General features: G+C 43.5%; 1 protein-coding gene across 1 annotated transcript in view; it reads left to right on the top strand.

The window, feature by feature from the left end:
- LOC308331011 (neuroligin-4, X-linked-like) overlaps window positions 1–17,520 on the top strand; it is a 19,175-nt gene extending 1,655 nt beyond the window's left edge. The window contains exons 3-8 of the mRNA XM_080786101.1: window positions 3,806–3,991; window positions 5,324–5,774; window positions 6,011–6,224; window positions 6,896–7,020; window positions 12,860–13,466; window positions 15,795–17,520. Of these exons, the coding sequence (XP_080642227.1) occupies window positions 3,806–3,991; window positions 5,324–5,774; window positions 6,011–6,224; window positions 6,896–7,020; window positions 12,860–13,466; window positions 15,795–16,202 (1,991 nt within the window). The 3' untranslated portion in view covers window positions 16,203–17,520. The remainder of the gene's footprint in view (window positions 1–3,805; window positions 3,992–5,323; window positions 5,775–6,010; window positions 6,225–6,895; window positions 7,021–12,859; window positions 13,467–15,794) is intronic.
- The last annotated feature ends 1,824 nt before the right edge of the window (window positions 17,521–19,344 follow it).

The following is a 19,344-nucleotide window of genomic DNA, read 5'->3' as shown; positions in this document are numbered from 1 at the left end:
CTTACGTTAGCAACGGGTTGCTAGCTGGTGCTCTCAATAACACAAGATCGCGGCATTAAAATCTATTCTATCTGTTTCTTTCAATCGCCTGTATCTCTTATTCCTTGTCCCAGATGGCATTTTTGGTCAAAACAAGGTTCATTCCAGGTTATATCATAATTTGTCAATAAATGCTAGCGCTGTAAGTGTTAATAACTTAATTTCACTTCAACAGACTACAAGAAAGTAGTCCGTGCAACTGCTTGCCCAACAAGGAAGTTGCTATTAAAATGCACAGAAGCCTTTGCCTTGTGCCTTGTTTTAAAATGAATTAAAAAGTAGTAAAACCCCCCCCAAAAAACACAAAGAACTCGTTTTTTACCTTGCTATAGGAAAAACAATTGCGACCAGTAATTCATCCATGGAACGATTATACGGTGAATGTTGTAATAAAAATGTTGTGTGTATTTTACAATGAGACTCCGCCAATCAGAATCAAGCAATAGAATGTTTTATAATACCAGTTTTATATTTAAATATATTTTAGAGGAAATGTTTACAATGCTCAATTATCAATGAGATCAAACAAGATTGTTAATGATAATACAGATTTTGTGTTTTTTCTGACTGAGTTACCTATATTTATCTTCGTAACGTTTTGCTGACAGTTTATTAACACTTTGTGGTTGACTGATACCTTTATTGATTGTTGGAATTTGATTTACAAGCAAGTCAGCTGCATAGAAGACTTGATAGAGGCACACAAATGACTCCAGTTTGTTTTGATGGATATGAGTTCATAGTGTATATTGCAAAGTCAGTCATGCTGTAGGCCAAAGTTGCAATAAAAGTGAAATAGAATTACAGTGCTGCTGTCACATGATGTTAGAGACGTTAGCGATCCAATTTTGGCGTTTTAATTTTAGTTGGTCCTCTAGGACTATAGTTGCAGGATCAATTCAATAAAGAAAGTATTATGTGCCCCTAGAATCTCTTTTTTTAAGATTAAGCAAAAAGCCACGTGAAAACAAACATCCTGATCCAACCACTGTTTTGGTACTTCAAAATGTATTTTATTGAGTACAATGGTGACAATGTAAGCTAAATTTGTCTCCAGAGAGTATTGTATCTGCTTTGTTTAATAGAAAACGTTTTGCAGAGCAGTGGAATAAACTAACCGGATATTCCATCCGCTTTTATTAATGCATTTCATGCCATAGGGACTATAAACCCCATCCAAGAAGCCAAATGCATGGCCAATTAATGTTATCAAATATTTCTCCTCCACAATAACAATACATTCCACCTATATTCTTGAATGACAAAAGTGTGTGAGTGCAATTTGATAGGCTTTGTTCAATGAGAGGATACATTTGAATGTCCCTTGAGGGAATGAGTCACCATAAGCTGGTTTTACATTAAACGTGATCCTCTTCACATCTGTAACTCAGATCTTTTTCATGGCTGTCTGAACAGTGAAAATCAGATTTTCCTGTATATTTCCCAATTCTTGACAGGTATAAAAAGCTCAAGGCTTGAACGTATTAAGTGCTATCAGTGTTCTGGCTTGTTCCTGGCTCTCATTAGCTTTAACTTTACGACTTTACAATGAAATTACTTGCAGAAAACCCTGGTGCAAGACGACGGAAGTTATATGGTTATCTGTACTGGATCATGGCCCGGTAGTTCATGCATGCACTTGAATTGTGAATTGATCTTTTAGGACCATGTTTAAAATGTTGCATCGGCCCAGGTATATCAAGTTATTCTAGAAGTTTATTGTTCATGAAGTCAAATGTGAGGATGTGAGTAAAACCACAAATATTCTACTGTGAGTAATGACCTAAATACTTAGTCATAGTCATTATACAATCACCTGAGCTGACCAGTGATCCCAGATCAATAGGCTCAATGCACAGCAGCCATATTGGAAAGACATTTGGCCTCACTTCCTTCATAGTTGTTACCTATAGAGAGCGTCGTGGTCCCGCCCCCTTTCAGAATGACAAGCGGCCCGGAAGAGAATTAATTTTCCCATAGACGTTTTTTCCCATTTCGTCTAATGGGAAACGTCTAATTTTCCCATAGACGTTTCCAAAAGTATTTATTTAAAGACCTTTAAGCCTTGGACAAAGCCAACTCGGCTGATGACAAATCATGACAATAAACAATTTTCTTTGGGCCAAACAAATAATTAAAAAGAAGAAAAAAAGTGTTGTACCCTGCCCTTTTTTTCCTTCTTTCTAATTATTTGTTTGGCCCAAATTTTTTTGTTTATTGTAATTGACGAGGCTTACAGGTCTTTAAATAAATACTTTTTGAAACGTCTATGGGAAAAATGAATGGGAAATACTCTCGCTCGTCGGGGGTGGGACTGTGATGTTCTATGATACTAATGAAGGCTCTGTTCCATTCAGGTCAAACAGAGTCAGGGTGCTGATATTGTCCATGTTACCTCACTAGGAAGTCTCTGCTACACCAGTGGGTCTCAAATTTGGGGTGCAGGGACCCTCATTGTTCCTTGACGGGGTACCAAATGGCCATTACAGGTGTTTAACTCTGAGAGTGTACAAATGTGTACAGTTATGGGGTCGTTGAAATTAAAATGTTTGAGAACCACTGACTAAATGGAACAGATCCTACATTAGTATCATTGGTAATACCTGTGAAGGAAGTAAGGAAGGCCCAATTTCTTTCCAATATCGCTTTTGTGCATAGAGCTTATTCTTCTATTTTTTAAAGCTTTTACTTATATGCAATTTCAGTAGAATTATCATCACCATATCATCATCATGATCATCATCACCAGTCACCACCATTATCATCACCAGTAGCATCATTGTCATCATCAAGAACAAAAGCAGTGACAGCCTCATTGTCCTGTTCCTCATCCCTCTCTGCATCGTCATCATCGTCCTAATCCTTGAGGCATGACAGCAAGGTGAGCGTATCCTATATAAAACTTAAAAGAAACGAAAATAGGTCATACCTGGCTATGGGAAAATGGGCATGGGCTTAGTTTGATCCAGGGACAACACTGGCCCTTACTGCAAACCTGAAACTCTCATTACAATCTAATTTGCAGATGATGTGATTTTGTTTTGGCGCCTTAGAAGATTGCATGCAATTGATAGAATACATTGTTTTAACGGTGATGTATATCATGCATTCCTTCCTTGTTCATTATACCGGTATGTGTTGAGTAGCAGTATTCAGAGGAGCTAGAGAGAAATGAGCTACTGCTAATGAGATACTGATATTAGAATCCTTTATTAAATTATTATTGTTTTATGGGTAATTATATTCTCAAGCTCCCAGAGAGACTTGAGCTGTACAGGGAATATGGCAGTAATGCGGCCCATAGTTCTGAGTGCTGAGTGCTCAGGTATGCTCACGTGTGCATGCACACTTTGCACAGTGGTTGATTTATGGTGATCTAACAATATATTTGTTGGGGGAGAGAGAGAGAAAGGGAGAGAGAGCAATGAACTCCCCCCCTTCATTGCCTATGTTAACGGGTGGGAATGCATTCAATATTTGATGTTATACAATACAAATTCCATCCACTCAATGTTTTTTGCTGCAGTCAAAACAGATGAAAAGGGTAACTCATAGCCAGCAAGACGTAGTCAAATGCTGTACATCCATTTGGAAATGACGGACCTCAGGGGTCTTGCTCAAGCCTATACAAGACCATTTATAATTATATGTCAATAAATGCATTTTATATTATATGTTTTTTTTTTTAAGTTTCCACCACTGTCTGTTGCTCTGCAAAATATTCATTATGATGATAGTTAACACATCTCTTCTTGTCTACCTGCAGGGTTCCTGAGTACCGGCGACCAGGCAGCGAAGGGTAATTATGGGCTGTTGGACCAGATCCAGGCCCTGCGCTGGGTGAAGGAGAACATTGCCGCCTTCGGAGGAGACCCAGACAGGGTCACTGTATTTGGCTCAGGGGCTGGAGCCTCCTGTGTCAGCCTGCTCACCTTGTCCCACTACTCTGAGGGTAATGGCTAGGCATTAAAACTCTTACCAGCCTATGGTGTTTTACTTTTCCTGTCCTTCCTTTGCATATGTATTCCTGTTGTTGTTTTTCTCCCACCACCACCCCAGCACCACTGGTAGGCTCTGCTATTCCTGTTCACCATGGGGGGGTTATTATTGTATTATTGCGTGAGTTATCTGACTGAACTGAAAATGTGATCATTTTGGACACATACAGTCTGTTTGCCAATGAGCAGCTCAACTGTCAGCATTAGTGCCTTGCTCAGTGACAGCACTGTTTCAGTGAAAAAGTGGGTAAGGAGGAAGGAGTGAGTGTCACACTTTCCTAGTACCCAGCGTCTGGGGGATTAAACCAGGAACCTTTCCTAGTACCCAGTGTCTGGGGGATTAAACCAGGAACCTTTCCTAGTACCCAGCGTCTGGGGGATTAAACCAGGAACCTTTCCTAGTACCCAGCGTCTGGGGGATTAAATCAGGAACCTTTCCTAGTACCCAGTGTCTGGGGGATTAAACCAGGAACCTTTCCTAGTACCCAGCGTCTGGGGGATTAAACCAGGAACCTTTCCTAGTACCCAGCGTCTGGGGGATTAAATCAGGAACCTTTCCTAGTACCCAGCGTCTGGGGGATTAAATCAGGAACCTTTCCTAGTACCCAGTGTCTGGGGGATTAAACCAGGAACCTTCAGCCACAAGCATGCTTCTCTAAACTAGCCACTGCTGTTCCTTTTTTGGCAAAGCTGTGTAGAAAGGCTTTTGGCAGTTTAAGGCCATAAATCTGACATTTAGGAGTATGGGACTTTTATAGGTGTTCAGTGATTCAGTTTTATCCCCGGTAATTGATTTTCTTAATAAGGAATATTAATAAGCTTGCACACTCACCCAAAGTACTCTGAGCTGATCGCTATAAGAATGTTGAACTTTAAATCCTGATTGACTAACCTAACCTTGACCCTTAAGCCTGGCCTATTATTACCCAGACCCAACATAATAAATACTACTTCACTGTGTGTTCCAAATGCTTTTATTGCTGTATTGTCTATGAGAGTGTATGCATCCAAATGTGGCAGTCATGCGTGTCGGTGTGCATACATACACGTGTGCATGCATGTGTGTGCAGCCTAATATTCCAGTGCATTTATGACTGTGTATCTGTGCATAACGTATCTATCTGTGTGTGCACAATGTATATGCGCGTGCGTCCATAAATGTGCTCGTGCGTAAGTGCGCGTCCATGAATGTTTGCATATTTATGCATGTGCACTTGTGCAGCCATGTGTGGACAAATGCATCAATGTATCTGTATATTCATATGTCTGCTCATGTGTGTCCACAGACCTGTTCCACAGGGCCATCATCCAGAGTGGCAGCGCTTTAGCCAGCTGGGCCGTCAACTACCAGCCCAGTAAATACGCCCGGCAGCTCGGAGAGAGAGTGGGCTGTGGCATCGACGACAGCACCCAACTGGTCGCCTGCCTCCAGGGGCGGAGTTACCGCGAACTTGTGGAGCAGAACGTTCCGCCGGCCAAGTATCACACAGCGTTCGCCCCGGTGATCGACGGTGACGTGATACCAGACGACCCCCAGATTCTGATGGAGCAGGGGGAGTTCCTCAACTACGACGTGATGCTGGGAGTTAACCAGGGGGAAGGCGTGAAGTTTGTGGAAGGCATCGTGGACTCGGAGGACGGCGTCACGGCCGAGGACTTTGACTTCGCAGTATCAGACTTTGTGGATAGTTTGTACGGATACCCAGAGGGCCGGGACACTCTGAGAGAAAGCATAAGGTGTGTGTGTGTGTGTGTGTGTGTGTGTGTGTTTTACATAATGTGTGTGTAGTGTCCTCACATGTAAAGCTCCTTGATTTTCTATTTGAAATTATAGATTGATTGATTGATTGATTGATTGATTGATTGATTGCTTCATTAATTGGTTAATTGATAGTTAATATATTCATGGATAGTTAGATCCATTGATTTGTTAGTTGACTGGCCAGCCGACTAAATTGATCCCCTAAATAAAGGTTCATGTACACGGACTGGGCCGACCGGGACAACGCAGAGACGCGACGTAAGACTCTGGTGGCGCTCTTCACCGATCATCAGTGGGTGGCACCGGCGGTGGCCACGGCTGACCTCCACGCCCAGTACGGCTCGCCCACCTACTTCTACTCCTTCTACCACCACTGCCAGAGTGACGCCACGCCCCCCTGGGCTGACTCGGCTCACGGAGACGAGGTACGTCCATGCCACGCTGGCAGTGACAGATGGACGAATGAATGCTTGGATAGATGGGTAGATTACATGCACGCTCCCTCGCCATCATCGTGCTGAGAGAGGGTGTATATATAAAAAGATTAAAGTGCTGCTGCCTAGCAAAATAGAATAATTGATGAGTTGGATTAATAATTCAGCCCAGCTGGGTGTGATATTAGGTGTGTGTGTGTGTGTGTGTGTGTGTGTGTGTGTGTGTGTGTGTGTGTGTGTGTGTGTGTGCGCGCGTGTGATCGAATAGAAAAACAATGTGCAGAAATATCTCAGAGATTACTAAAATAAATAAAGAAGTTGATTTAGTTTAGCTCAGTTTAATACTGGTACTGTGACAAGTGCTTACGGAGTCAAATCAAGCCATCCAAGTGATGAAATATTTAAAACCCTTGTGGAATTAATCTTTGTGTAGATATGGTTAGGAGGCTGTTCAGTGTATTAGCATATCCACTGCTACAGTGAACAAACCTGATAGATGTTGTGTGATTCAATAATATTTAATACGAAAGTAAACACTGTATTGACCAGCTTCTCTGCTCTCTCTCTCTTGTGCGTGTGTGTGCTTGCTTGCGTGCTTGTGTGTGTGTGTGTGTGTGTGTGTGTCTGTGTGTGTGTGTGTGTGCGCACGTGCATGCGTGCAGGTGCCCTATGTGTTTGGAGTGCCGATGGTGGGACCTACTGATCTGTTCAACTGTAACTTCTCTAAAAACGACGTCATGCTGAGCGCAGTAGTGATGACCTACTGGACCAACTTTGCCAAGACTGGGTGAGTGGTTCAACTCCACACATTGATTTCCATGGAAGCGTCCCACTTGGACTAGCCTCGGAAACCGTAGGCGTTTTGTTTTCAAAGGAAGAAAATGTTTTTTTTCCATGTTTTTATTCCTTAGCTTTTTGTCGGGTTTTTTCTCTCTAATAATTTATATTTTATTTTTGTTGCGTGTAAAGCGCGGGGGGGGGGGGGTGGGGGGTGGGGGTGGGTGGTGGGCATAAAAAAGGGCATAAAAAAGCACTACTTCTATGCCATTCCTTCAGGTGGGAAGGCACGGCATGGAGGAGGAAAAAGGAGCTTGGTTTCTAGCGCTATTTTGTTCCGCCCCTCTATGCCCAGAAAAGCACATGGCTCTTTCAGACAGACAAGCATAGGGCTCTTTCAGACAGACAAGCATAGGGCTCTTTCAGACAGACAAGCATAGGGCTCTTTCAGACAGACAAGCATAGGGCTCTTTCAGACAGACAAGCATAGGGCTCTTTCAGACAGACAAGCATAGGGCTCTTTCAGACAGACAAGCATAGGGCTCTTTCAGACAGACAAGCATAGGGCTCTTTCAGACAGACAAGCATAGGGCTCTTTCAGACAGACAAGCATAGGGCTCTTTCAGACAGAAAAGCACTGTACTTTTACCTTTTATTTTGTAGTATCTAGTGTCTCTTGGTTTCCTGTGTTGCCCATGTGTACCTGCCTTGTCTAACCCTGTGATTAGTGTAGTGTTCTCCACCTGTGTCCTGTTAGTCTCCCAGCCAATCCCTGTGTTGATTTGTCTGTTGTATGTCACTTGTGTTTGATCCTAGTGAACTCCCAGAGTATTTCTAGTTCTCGTTCGCCTCGTGTTCCTGTTTGTTCTTGGATTTTGGTAATAACCTTCTGCATTTCCACTACTTTGCCTCTCTGCCTCTGTCCTGCACTTGGGTCCGAAAACCTCCTGCCTCGTATTGTGACATAGGGCTCTTTCAGACAAAAAAGCATAGGACTCTTTCAGACAGAATTTCACAGAAAAGCATAGGGCTCTTTCAAACACTTGGACCAACATGGAACAGAAGTGCTTTATGCGTGCTCTCACTGGACGTCATAAAGGTTCACATGAAAATATTCTTTTCTATATTAGTTGAATTAAAAAGGAAAGTATGTTTTTCTAAAAAACATCCTTTTCAATTGGAAGAAACCACTGCAGAAACTTAAGCCACAAATTAATTTGTTATTTATAAATGTAATTATTTTTTCTTTTTCGGTAAACCGAAATATATGGTAATGCTACTACCGGTATACAGGAAATGGCCATTGCGTTATTTTATGTTGAACCTTAAAAAAGTTCTCCAGAACCAGGTTTCTAATTTGATTTTGGTCAGTCATGCACATCCCTAGTCTAAGACAGACTATTAAACTGCACTGCAGAACTAAAACATTAAATGAGTGTCATTTATTATAATGGAACCACAACCATTGTTCGAAAAGTGGTTATTATTGAAAGACCTGCCTTTTACTAGACAGCATGTTCCTTTTGGAATTTTGGAGAAATCAGGCTTGAATTTTCAGGAACAAATTCTCTTCCAAAGGTAGAAATAATGAAGAGAGCAAGACTTTAATCTGGCATGCTATCAAAAGAAAAAAGATACGTTTCACTATTGGCAATGCACAGCAAACGGGACCCTTTATCAAAGCTTGATTGCCCATGTCAGTATGTCAGTAGAGTGAGTGGTTTATTGTTGAATGTGTGTCATCCGTAAACATCTGTAACATTAAAGGGATATTTGTTTGTAATTTTACAAACAAATTTTGTCCCCTTCCTATACAAACTCCATTTTAACCATGTTAGATTCATTGATTCATTGATTCATTGTTTCTGGTGGCTGATATTGTCATTGTCCTTATAATGCACGAGGAGACTGTGTTTTTTCAATTACTTGTTTCATGTTTCTTTTGTTTTATCAGTTTTTTTTCCTTTTCATTTTCCCAAAGAATTATAAAAAAGTGGACAATTGGAATTTGTCTAAATACTGAATCAAGCAACTTAAAAACTGTCTGGGGTGTTCACAAAAGCTTGATTAGACATTAAAATGACCCCAAACATTTGAAACACGTTTGAAAGTGAAATATCCCTTTAAATTATCATTTTACAGTAGAGAGCCTGTCTGGCAATCAGAATGTCCCGTCCTGATTCACCCCCTGGTTTGTCCTCTGATTCGCCCCCTTGGATTGTCCCCTGATTCACCTCCTGGTTTGTCCCTGATTTGTCCTCTGGATTGTCCCCTGATTCGCCTCCTGGTTTGTCCCCTGATTTGTCTCCTGGATTGTCCCCTGATTCGCCTCCTGGTTTGTCCCCTGATTTGTCCTCTGGATTGTCCCCTGATTCGCCTCCTGGTTTGTCCCTGATTTGTCCTCTGGATTGTCCCCTGATTCGCCTCCTGGTTTGTCCCCTGATTTGTCCCCTTGATTGTCCCCTGATTCGCCTCCTGGTTTGTCCCCTGATTTGTCACCTGGATTTTCCCATGATTCGCCTCCTGGTTTGTCCCTGATTTGTCCTCTGGATTGTCCCCTGATTCGCCTCCTGGTTTGTCCCTGATTTGTCCTCTGGATTGTCCCCTGATTCGCCTCCTGGTTTGTCCCCTGATTTGTCACCTGGATTTTCCCATGATTCGCCTCCTGGTTTACCCCCTGGTTTGTCCCCTGATTCGCCCAAATATGGAGTCTGTCTATGCAGATGTCAGAACATCATTGTGATGTCAGAACAGGCCACCTCCATATATGGAGATCTAGGGGTGATCAGGTGTGATCTAGGGGTGATCAGGGATAATTTGGGCCCTGTCCAGAGCCCGGGCAGAGGCTTTTGTGCTGGTTCTGGACAACGGTGTACCCCACAGACTCAATGCCGGGCACTGCACTCCCTGTGGTGGTGTGGAACGTGTGTCAAATTTGAAGTTGGTGTGGCGAACGGTTCTCGAGTTACGTGGATTACAGACGTACATACACATGTACAGAAACGTGGTGCCCGGTGTCCGGCTGTAGAGCACCGGGTCGGTAACGCTGGAAGTTGGAGATCCATGCCCCACCCGGCTATGCAATACCCGTTGTACCCGTGTCAGAGAAGTACCCGCTCCACCCATCTGTCTGTGTCCCTTTGCAGACCAGCTCCATATATATTCGCCATATATATATATTATGGAGACATTATGGTTGGGCTAATTTGGGCCCTGTCCAGAGCCTGGGTGTGTCAAATGCGAGGATGCACGTCATTGTGATGTCAACATTATTGTGATCTCAAAACAGGCCAGCTCCATATATGGAGATCTATGGGTGGGCTAATTTGGGCCCTGTCCAGAGCCTGGGCAGAGGCTTTTGTGCTGGTTCTGGAGGACAACTAGCCATCCGATGGACTCGACACCGGGCACTGCACTCCCTGTGGTGGTGTAGAACGTCACGTGTGTGTCAAATTTGAAGTCGGTGTGACGAACGATTCTCGAGTTACGTGGATTACAGACATACACACAGAGACGTGGTGCATTTAGAGATTGATAGCAAATGGCCGCCGTGTCAATAGGGTATATAGTGCCCACTGCTCCTAATAGTTAAGAGAGTTCTATTTCATGGTCAAATGTACAGCAACAAAAATACCCCAAAGGAGTGGAGACTCAATCATTATGAATTATTTCCGCTAACCAAAATATCAGTAATTATTCCACATCCTTTGATTTCTGGCTTCTTGGGAAATGTATTTCTTTTAATTTTTGTCTTGCTCCATTGTGCTTCGTTTATGGTCAATTTGTTGGACTAATACATGGTAAAACCATCAGAATATTCATATGCAAGTGCAAGTGTAGTCATTGCCAGGGATTATGAAGAGAAGCTATTCAAATTTACCTTCAAGATAGGACTGAGGTGATTGCTGTAGCTAGAGATTAGCCTTAAGACATCTCTCCACAGATAAGTGGCTTTTTAAGAAACTAAAGAGAGTTGAGTTTTCAGAATGGGGAAAGAGGAAGATGCAGCATTGGAGGGTAAATATCCCTGGGTTTACACCATAGGCCTACACCAAAAAATAACGAGCTCATTGGAAAATGATGGATTACTGCATCTAGCTGCTGTATCCAATTTCTGACTGAAAATGTTATTTATGAACCAACTGTGAAATATATAAGGTTAAATGCTCATATCAATCTCAATTCAAAATTCTGTCAGATTGTTTGTTTTGCTAAATAATCTTTATAAGGCATTGAGAAACCCATTCTAGGTTAGTGGCCATCATTATTAAAAGTACTATGTTCTCTTATTCTGTTTATTCAATTCTGTTCTTCTCTATTGTCTTTACCCTCCCATTGTCTTTTAATCTCCTCTTCAACGGTTGGTTACATGTAGAACATCTACTATTAGCTTCTAATCTTTAAACGCTTTGCAGACTTTTGAACGTGAAAGTCAATTTGCCCATCAATGCTGCAAGATCATGAGAAAAATCCTGTAAAGGAATAAAGACATATAAAGCATTTTACAAAACTGATAATTTACCCTGATAACTGTGGCCAATATCATGCTATATAATTTAGAAGATAATTGTACTTGTTGAGGATGGACCTTTTTCTGTACTGCTCCAAGTGAGTAATTACTCCAATAGAGACTCAGGGCTGTATTTTGCGTGTCTTAAGTACCAGGTCTTATTACCTAACTTGAGTAAACTAAAGACCTGGAGGCGTGATCAATGCCATTTAAAGAGGGTATAGTTGAAAACTCCAGTGTGCAAGGGTTTAATAAGCAACAATGAAAACAGTTGTAGTGGAGTAAAAGTACAATATTTACCTGCAGAAGGAGGAGAGGACACTGGAGTAGCACAGACATTTTAAGCCTTTTTACTAGGTGCGAGTATACAAAAACGACTAACATTTCGACCTATGCGGTCCCTCTGATGAGACGCATAGGTCGAAATGTCGTTTTTGTACTAGACTAGCACCTAATAAAAAGGCTTAAAATATCCGTGCTGCTCCAGTGTCCTCTCCTCCTTCTGCAATATATGTCCTTGTTCCTGTGATGTACCGGACCAGCCGTTCCAGGCTTGAGGCACGTTGGTAGACTCCCTTTGTTTACAATACAACAAGTATTGGAAAGTACAGTACTTAAGTAAATGTACTTAGTTACTATCCACCACTGCAAATCCACCACGCTCAATACACATTGAGCAAACGCACCATTCCTCCCATTACTGTGTGCAAAACCGGGCTTTCCATGAATTTCCTCAGCTCTGTTTCTTTGTTCGTTTGCTTGTGTTGTTTCTGCGCATGCATTATAGCATGTAAGTGCCAAGTCTGAGAATGTCCTGCTGTGTATTTCCCTTTCACTGAAATTATCCTATAAACATACTGAAATACATGTCTGTCGTCATTGTCAGGGTTTTGAGTGCCATCCTTAAGGATTTCAGTCTTTTGGAAACAGCTTTTATCCTTTTCAAATGAGGATTGATGCTTTTCTTTCTACTGTGTGCTGGCATTTCCCTACTCCCGTTCACGAGTCTCTCCTCAGTAATCCTAACTAACACACTGTTCTATATCTCTGTGTCACTTTGTGTTCGCCCGCATGTGAATGTGGAAGTGTATATGTATAGGTCTGGCAAGATTCTAATATAAAAGCTAGTTTTTATCCCAATGAGCTTTAGTGACATCCAGACAACTCTGGTTGAACAAACCATAATCTTTCCATAATAAATCCTCCTCAGACTCCCGTTTGTTAATGTTAACTACTTACGACTGGTATAATGTGAGGGAAAACAACAGGTCCTACACACAGTCTACACTCTGTAATGGGCAACACATGACCCCCGCTGTCTGTTTCTCTTTAACTACAGAGATCCAAACCAGCCCGTACCGCAAGACACCAAGTTCATCCACACAAAGCCTAACCGCTTTGAAGAAGTGGCCTGGTCTAAGTACACGCCCAAGGAGCAGCTATATCTTCACATTGGCCTCAAACCTCGCGTCAGGGACCACTACAGAGCCACCAAGATCTCCTTCTGGCTCCAGCTCGTGCCCCACTTGCATCACGTCAACGAGCTCCTCCAGTCGGTGTCCTCCTTCACCCACAGTCCCAACCCTCAGGACGACACCCCTTACTCCTACACCAAGCGCCTGGCCAAGGGCTGGCCCCCGAGCAGCACGCGGCACCCGGGGTCGAACGGCGGGGGCACACCGCAGCCCCCTGAGCCGTCGCTGGACCAGGGAGGGGAGAACGGTGTGCGCGTCCCCAACGAGGACTACTCCACGGAGCTGTCGGTGACCATCGCGGTGGGAGCGTCTCTGCTGTTCCTGAACATCCTGGCGTTCGCCGCGCTGCTCTACAAGAAGGACAAGCGACGTCTGGAGCACCGCAGGCCACGCCCGCTCCCGCAGAGACGTGACATCACACCCGCAGATGTTGCTGCTCATCTGCAGGGGGAGGGGCTTATGTCGCTACAGGTGAGGCATGTTTAGTGTCTGTCTGTCTTTCTGTCTTGTCTGTGTGTGTGCGTGCGTGTATTTTTAAGTGTATGTAAGGGAGGATCATGATTGAGACACATGGGCACATACTGTATGTTCAGAAGCATCTTCCATAAAATCGTAATAGTCTCTGATATTTCGTATAAGAGCAAAGGTTAGCCTCAGTCTGTGATTTCTTCACATGGTTGGCTGTACAGTATGTAGAACAGCAGGAGCAATATTACTAAAACACCATAATGGTAGTATGTTCCATGTTGTGTTCATTGTTTAGGAAACGGCGCACATTAGGATTGGTCATACAAACATTTTCAGTCGTGATATTTTATTTTGCTTTCATCCATGGAGACAGCTGATGGCTAATGTGTATGCACAAGAGCAAGAAAGTGTGTGCGTGCGTACGTGTGTAAATGCCTACTTGCTGAATTTGAATAAGCTACGTGCTACGTGGCATTAAGACCCGAGACCAATTCTACAAACTAGAAGCTTGACTGGCCTTCGGCGTAACACAGAAACCTGGGGCGTTGCGTAGAGTGGGCCTAATGGTCAAAAGAGGTGGCTCAAATGTGCCTGAATAATGCGTTTCATATTAACTGTTACTGTACAATATGTGAAGACATTGAGTTCAGGATAATAAGCCTAGACAGAGAAGTGATGAAGAGTCTGTGGCAAATTTGGAGGCAGGTGGAGTGCTGGTCAGCTGTGAGCTGACACACACAGCTACGTTGCCTCTCTGATTCTGGTAGTGGGATGCCTTCTAAATCAGTAGTTCTCAAATGTTTTCGTGCCAATGATATATTTATTTGCCTATTATATTTATATTTATCTTGATTCAATGGTGGGACGTCTTTGAAATTGAGACGTATTGCACACGTGCACGAGCGATCTTTAGCTTTGTTTTTCTCTGAATTGAGGCTCAGATTGAGGTGATATGAGGTGAGGTACAATGTTAGGAGCTCAATAAAAAAAATTCTCGACGTCCCGGTTAGCATATGTATTAGCGCTTGTTCTGACGCTAGCGAAGGTGATCAGCGGTAGCTCGAAAATGGGCGATTACTACTTCCGGTTCACAGGGTCTTCTTCGTAGCCTTTTTCGTGCATTCTGTTGGCACTGGTGCCACAGCGCCAGAGTCAATGGTGGCATGGAATCGGTTAAGAATTTTCTTTAAAACATATGTTGCTATACTGTAGCTCAAATGAACACAGATGCTTCCCGGTTTTAATGGGTTAAATACCTGGCGTGAAATTCACTATAGTTAAGCTACTTGCTTAAAATGTATGGGTTGTACCGAAGTCAAACCGGCTCATGATGCAATTGAAGGTCTACGTGACCTCCTGTCGAGATGCTTGAGAAACAGTTGAAGTGGATTAGATTGATCCATTGCAATGCGACACTCAACAGGCCCTCGTGTGTGTGCATGCATATGACTATATGCTCCGCATTCTTTTTTTTTTTACGGTTTGTATTTGTCTCATGTTTAATCCAGTGTCCTGTCATGTCTGATTACCTGTCTGACAGAAGAATAAAGCACTTGTGTTGTTGTTCTTGAGAGGCACGGCGCCGCTGTGCATAATGAGTGTGATTTTAACTCTTTGTCAAGTAAAAGCACACACCTGAGAGAACGGCTGTCACACAGCATGCATACTGTATGCTCTGACTGGCCGCTCCGCTGACACGGCCGCTGTCACAAAGGGTGTTGTTCCTGTGACCCAAGGCAACAGTGGAATGTAATAAGTCTGCTTAAAGGACTATTCCGGATCAACCATTTTCTTACCTTAATCTGATGTTATATAATCGTTGCTGTCTGGAAGAAACCACATAAATCCATGTTTTTTTTGTTTTTTTTAATACATCCAAACTCAATGCTATTGAACACGCTTTTCGTCTGTGTGTTGGTTAAAACAATATTGAAGCAATGGAAAGTATTCAAAAACGCTTCGACAAAAACCTCCTAACTCTTGATCTTTCTCGTCCATTTATCGATCTGTCCACCTGCCACCCCACCCACCCACACCATCATCCATTCTCTGTGCACCTGCCACCCCACCCACACCATCATCCATTCTCTGTGCACCTGCCACCCACACCATCATCCATTCTCTGTGCACCTGCCACCCACACCATCATCCATTCTTTTATTCGCCATCATCCATCCTTCAATCCATCTTCTTTTCGGTCTAACCATTCAACCTTCCTTCTATCCATCCGTGAATACCTCTACTCATCCATCCATCCGTGAATACTTCTACCCATCCACCCACCCATCCATCCATCCATGAATCCCTGTCCTGGTGCATGGCTCCATGCAGGTGAAGCAGTTGGAGTGTGACGCTGCCTCAGCAGACGAGAGGAACAACGCCCACCACCACCACACCCTGGACACGCTGGACGCGCTGGACGGCCTCGACACCCAGGACATCTACAGCACGCTGGACACCGTGCGCCTCACCTGCCCGCCCGATTACACCCTGACGCTGCGCCGCTCTCCCGACGACGTGCCCCTCATGACCTCCCTTACCCCTGGGTCGCTACCCGTCACCCCGGGGTCGCACCCGGTCACCCCGGCCACCCCCATGACCCCCATGACCCCGGGTTCGGTGGCGGCGATGAGGCTGGGCCACCCTCACCAAGGATACACGCACCACAGTCCGTACAGCAATACGCACTTGCCGCACACGCACATCGCCGCGCACACACACTCCACCACGCGCGTATAACCGCAGCGATGTGCACACGGACGCGGCTGGCACCACATGTTCACACTCACACTCAACATGCAGACAAACACACACATAGATACACACACCAACACTCTCACGACAAAAGACATAAATACCTCTACTAATTGCCCTGCAGGATTGTTACAAACAAACAGAAAGACAATATCAGTAACAGGATGGAAAGACAAAACAGCTGTGTGTTGCATGTTGGAAATGCAAAACAGGAAGGAGCCTGGGAATTGTTGTTCTATGCATTGGTTATGTCGCCGTGTTCAGAACCAGGGGGTTTACCCGAAGACAGCCGTCAAACGTCACACAACTTGCTTTGGAATAGAAATAGCAGATGGAGGGCTGGCACGGAAAAGTGCGTTCAGTTACAGGTCCTTTTACACCTGCACCTGTCCTGGACTACGGAACCCGACTGAAGGGGAACCGTGCTGGGCTGGACATCGAACTGAACTCTACGGAACCTGACTGAACGGGAACCGTGCTGGGCTGGACATCGAACGAAACACTACGGAACCCGACTGAACGGGAACCGTGCTGCGCTGGACATCGAACTGAACACTACGGAACCCGACTGAGCGGGAACCGTGCTGGGCTGGACATCGAACTGAACTCGGGAGGAAGCAAGCGTGAGGAGTTACCACACACAGACTGGAGACGTCAAGTTGCAGCAACCTGTGAAATGTGAATGTAGCATTTTTCCATGTAAAGCTCAAAGGCCCTGTCCGCCAAGGATCAAACAAAGCTGAGGAGAAGGATAAGATAAAATTAAAAAACTAAAAAAAAAATACACAAAACTAAAGAAAAAAAAGGTTCGATAATGAGACATGCAGATGCAGGGAATGGGGGGGGATTTCAAAATCAGCATGTGTGAGAGAGGACAAGTTGGTCGAACTGTGGGGAAGACTTCATTGAGAGGGATTTCACAACTGTAGGGGGAAAAAAACAAGAGAGATACAATAGAGTGTTGGAAAAAAACCTGCTGACAAAGAGCGAGAGAGAGTGAGGCGAGGGAGAAAATTAAATTCAGTCAAAGAGAGCGCCTCCGAAAACAGTTGCCAGAATTATTGAAGAATCACTCTAACCAGCTATATGTTCAAGTCTTGTAAATAGAACGGAGAGATAAAGATGATATATTATGATTTGTAGCATTTACTGCTCTTGCATTAAAACATGACTTATTTAACCACATTTATTGCTTTCATTTCAGATATTACTGTAAATTTATAGATGTCCTGAAGCAAGGCTGGTAGTCTTTCCATCTCACCCACCGTAGTATGTACACAGTACCTTTATTTAAAAAGATATATTTGCTATGCACTGTCATTTCTATAATTATGAGCTATATACACATCTAGGTGCCCATTTAGATGTCCCAGTAGAGACATACAGTAGGACTCCTTTTCCATACACATCCTGTCTGTCTGTCTGAACATCGGAGGAAGAGCTAGTACTGTGTAGATAATGCAATACCGGTTTGATGATTGAACACCAGCCAAAAACCATGACCCCTTAACCTTTAATCCTTTCCTTTGCCACTTTTACTTTTACCTACCAGTAGCCCCCCCCCCCCACACCCAATGTAAACTAAAAACCATAGCGCCTTTCCCCCGATTCTGATGGTCCCTAAACGTAATCTAATCTAATAGAATAGAATCAAGCTATCCCTATCTCTGCGAGAAGGGATGGAGGTGGTAATGATTCAGGAGATTCCCAAAATAGTGGCGCCCCAAAATGTCAGGGAAGGCTTTCTTGTAATCCTGCAATGCTTTTTTGAGGGTTACATCGCATCGGGTGGCCCAGTATTTCTAGGGGAGCCCCTGCCTGAACTGCATAATACTTACTGAAGCCTTGTTCCTACTGGAGACATTGATCAGACTGAATGCGAGTTGGTCAAGGGAAAGGGTGTCTTGTGGCTGCCCCTTCTCTGGAATCAAGATCTTTTTGGCTGCAGATATACAGTGCCCTCCGCATTGCCATAAGTGAGCTGACAATTCGGCTGGCATCGCAAAGCCGTCTGGCAGGGTTTGGCAGCTACGATGACTGACGAGTGAAATTTGTCACTCACAAACTATCTTGGATTCTGCTGTGCCCCAAACATTACTGAAAACCACAGAGAAGCAAAACAACCACTAACTCCCACCGTGACCAATGACCATAAACCATTCTAAAACAACAAAATCTAAACTCAAGACCCTAATAACGCACCAAAAATCCTTACTTAATTTGCTTCGCCCTATGCCATGTGCCAAAGCGCTTATCCTTTTGCTGAAGGCCCCAGCTCCCTTATGGGACCTAATATTGTGTATGACCCCTGCCTCCTGACTTCCTTTTACCATACCCCATGATGTCCTGTCTTGTCCACTTGTCAAAATCCCCAAAACACCTTCACTGTAACCTATCTCATATCCTACTGTATTCCTGTATCCTAATGTCTTTTAATCTTTTCCCCTGACGCCCCGTCATGTCTTCTAGCCTTTTTGTAACCTCTTATGTGCCGCTGTCTAGCAGACGTATGCAGCTTGGTCACAACGAGGCCTATATAATCTCTTCTCATCCTAAGTAACCCCTCCACGATTTTCAGTTGATTGTTTGTCAACGGAACACAAGAAAAATAAATCTGAAAAATTGTGGCTCTCAAGCAATTAACTTTTACACAATGATATATATACATATAAACGTTTAGAGGATGTTTGATTGATGATTATTATTATTATTATTTTCATATGGGTTTGTTGACTCAGCGGATGGCTGGATTGTGTCGAGCGTAAAACATTTCTGCTGCATTTTTGAAAAATAAAATTATCAGTATTTTACAATTTATGCTTGTTTAAAATGTCTCGTATGCTGAAAAGCAGCGTATTTATAATAATATGCTACTCTTAAAAAATATAAGACAAATGGGTTGACAGCCATGCCATTTTCCTGTGACCTTTCTAGGTTGGCAGGTGTTAATTCAGCTAGGATTTTTTAATTGGTGTACTGTATAGTTGCGATGTTACACTAATATACGTAAGCACTATGAAAAAGAGAGATGGTCGCAGTTGCAAACAGGAGCTTAAAGCGATGCTGAGCTTTAAGTTGAATAGCTGGAAGGACAAATATTCTTCAAAATATTACTGATCATCGTCAT

This window comes from Protomyctophum bolini (assembly GCF_963924005.1).
Source record: "Protomyctophum bolini genome assembly, chromosome: 16".
NCBI classification, from domain to species: domain Eukaryota; kingdom Metazoa; phylum Chordata; class Actinopteri; order Myctophiformes; family Myctophidae; genus Protomyctophum; species Protomyctophum bolini.
The sequence above is the reverse complement of the archived record's forward strand: the minus strand, read 5'-3'. Positions and strand labels throughout refer to the sequence as shown.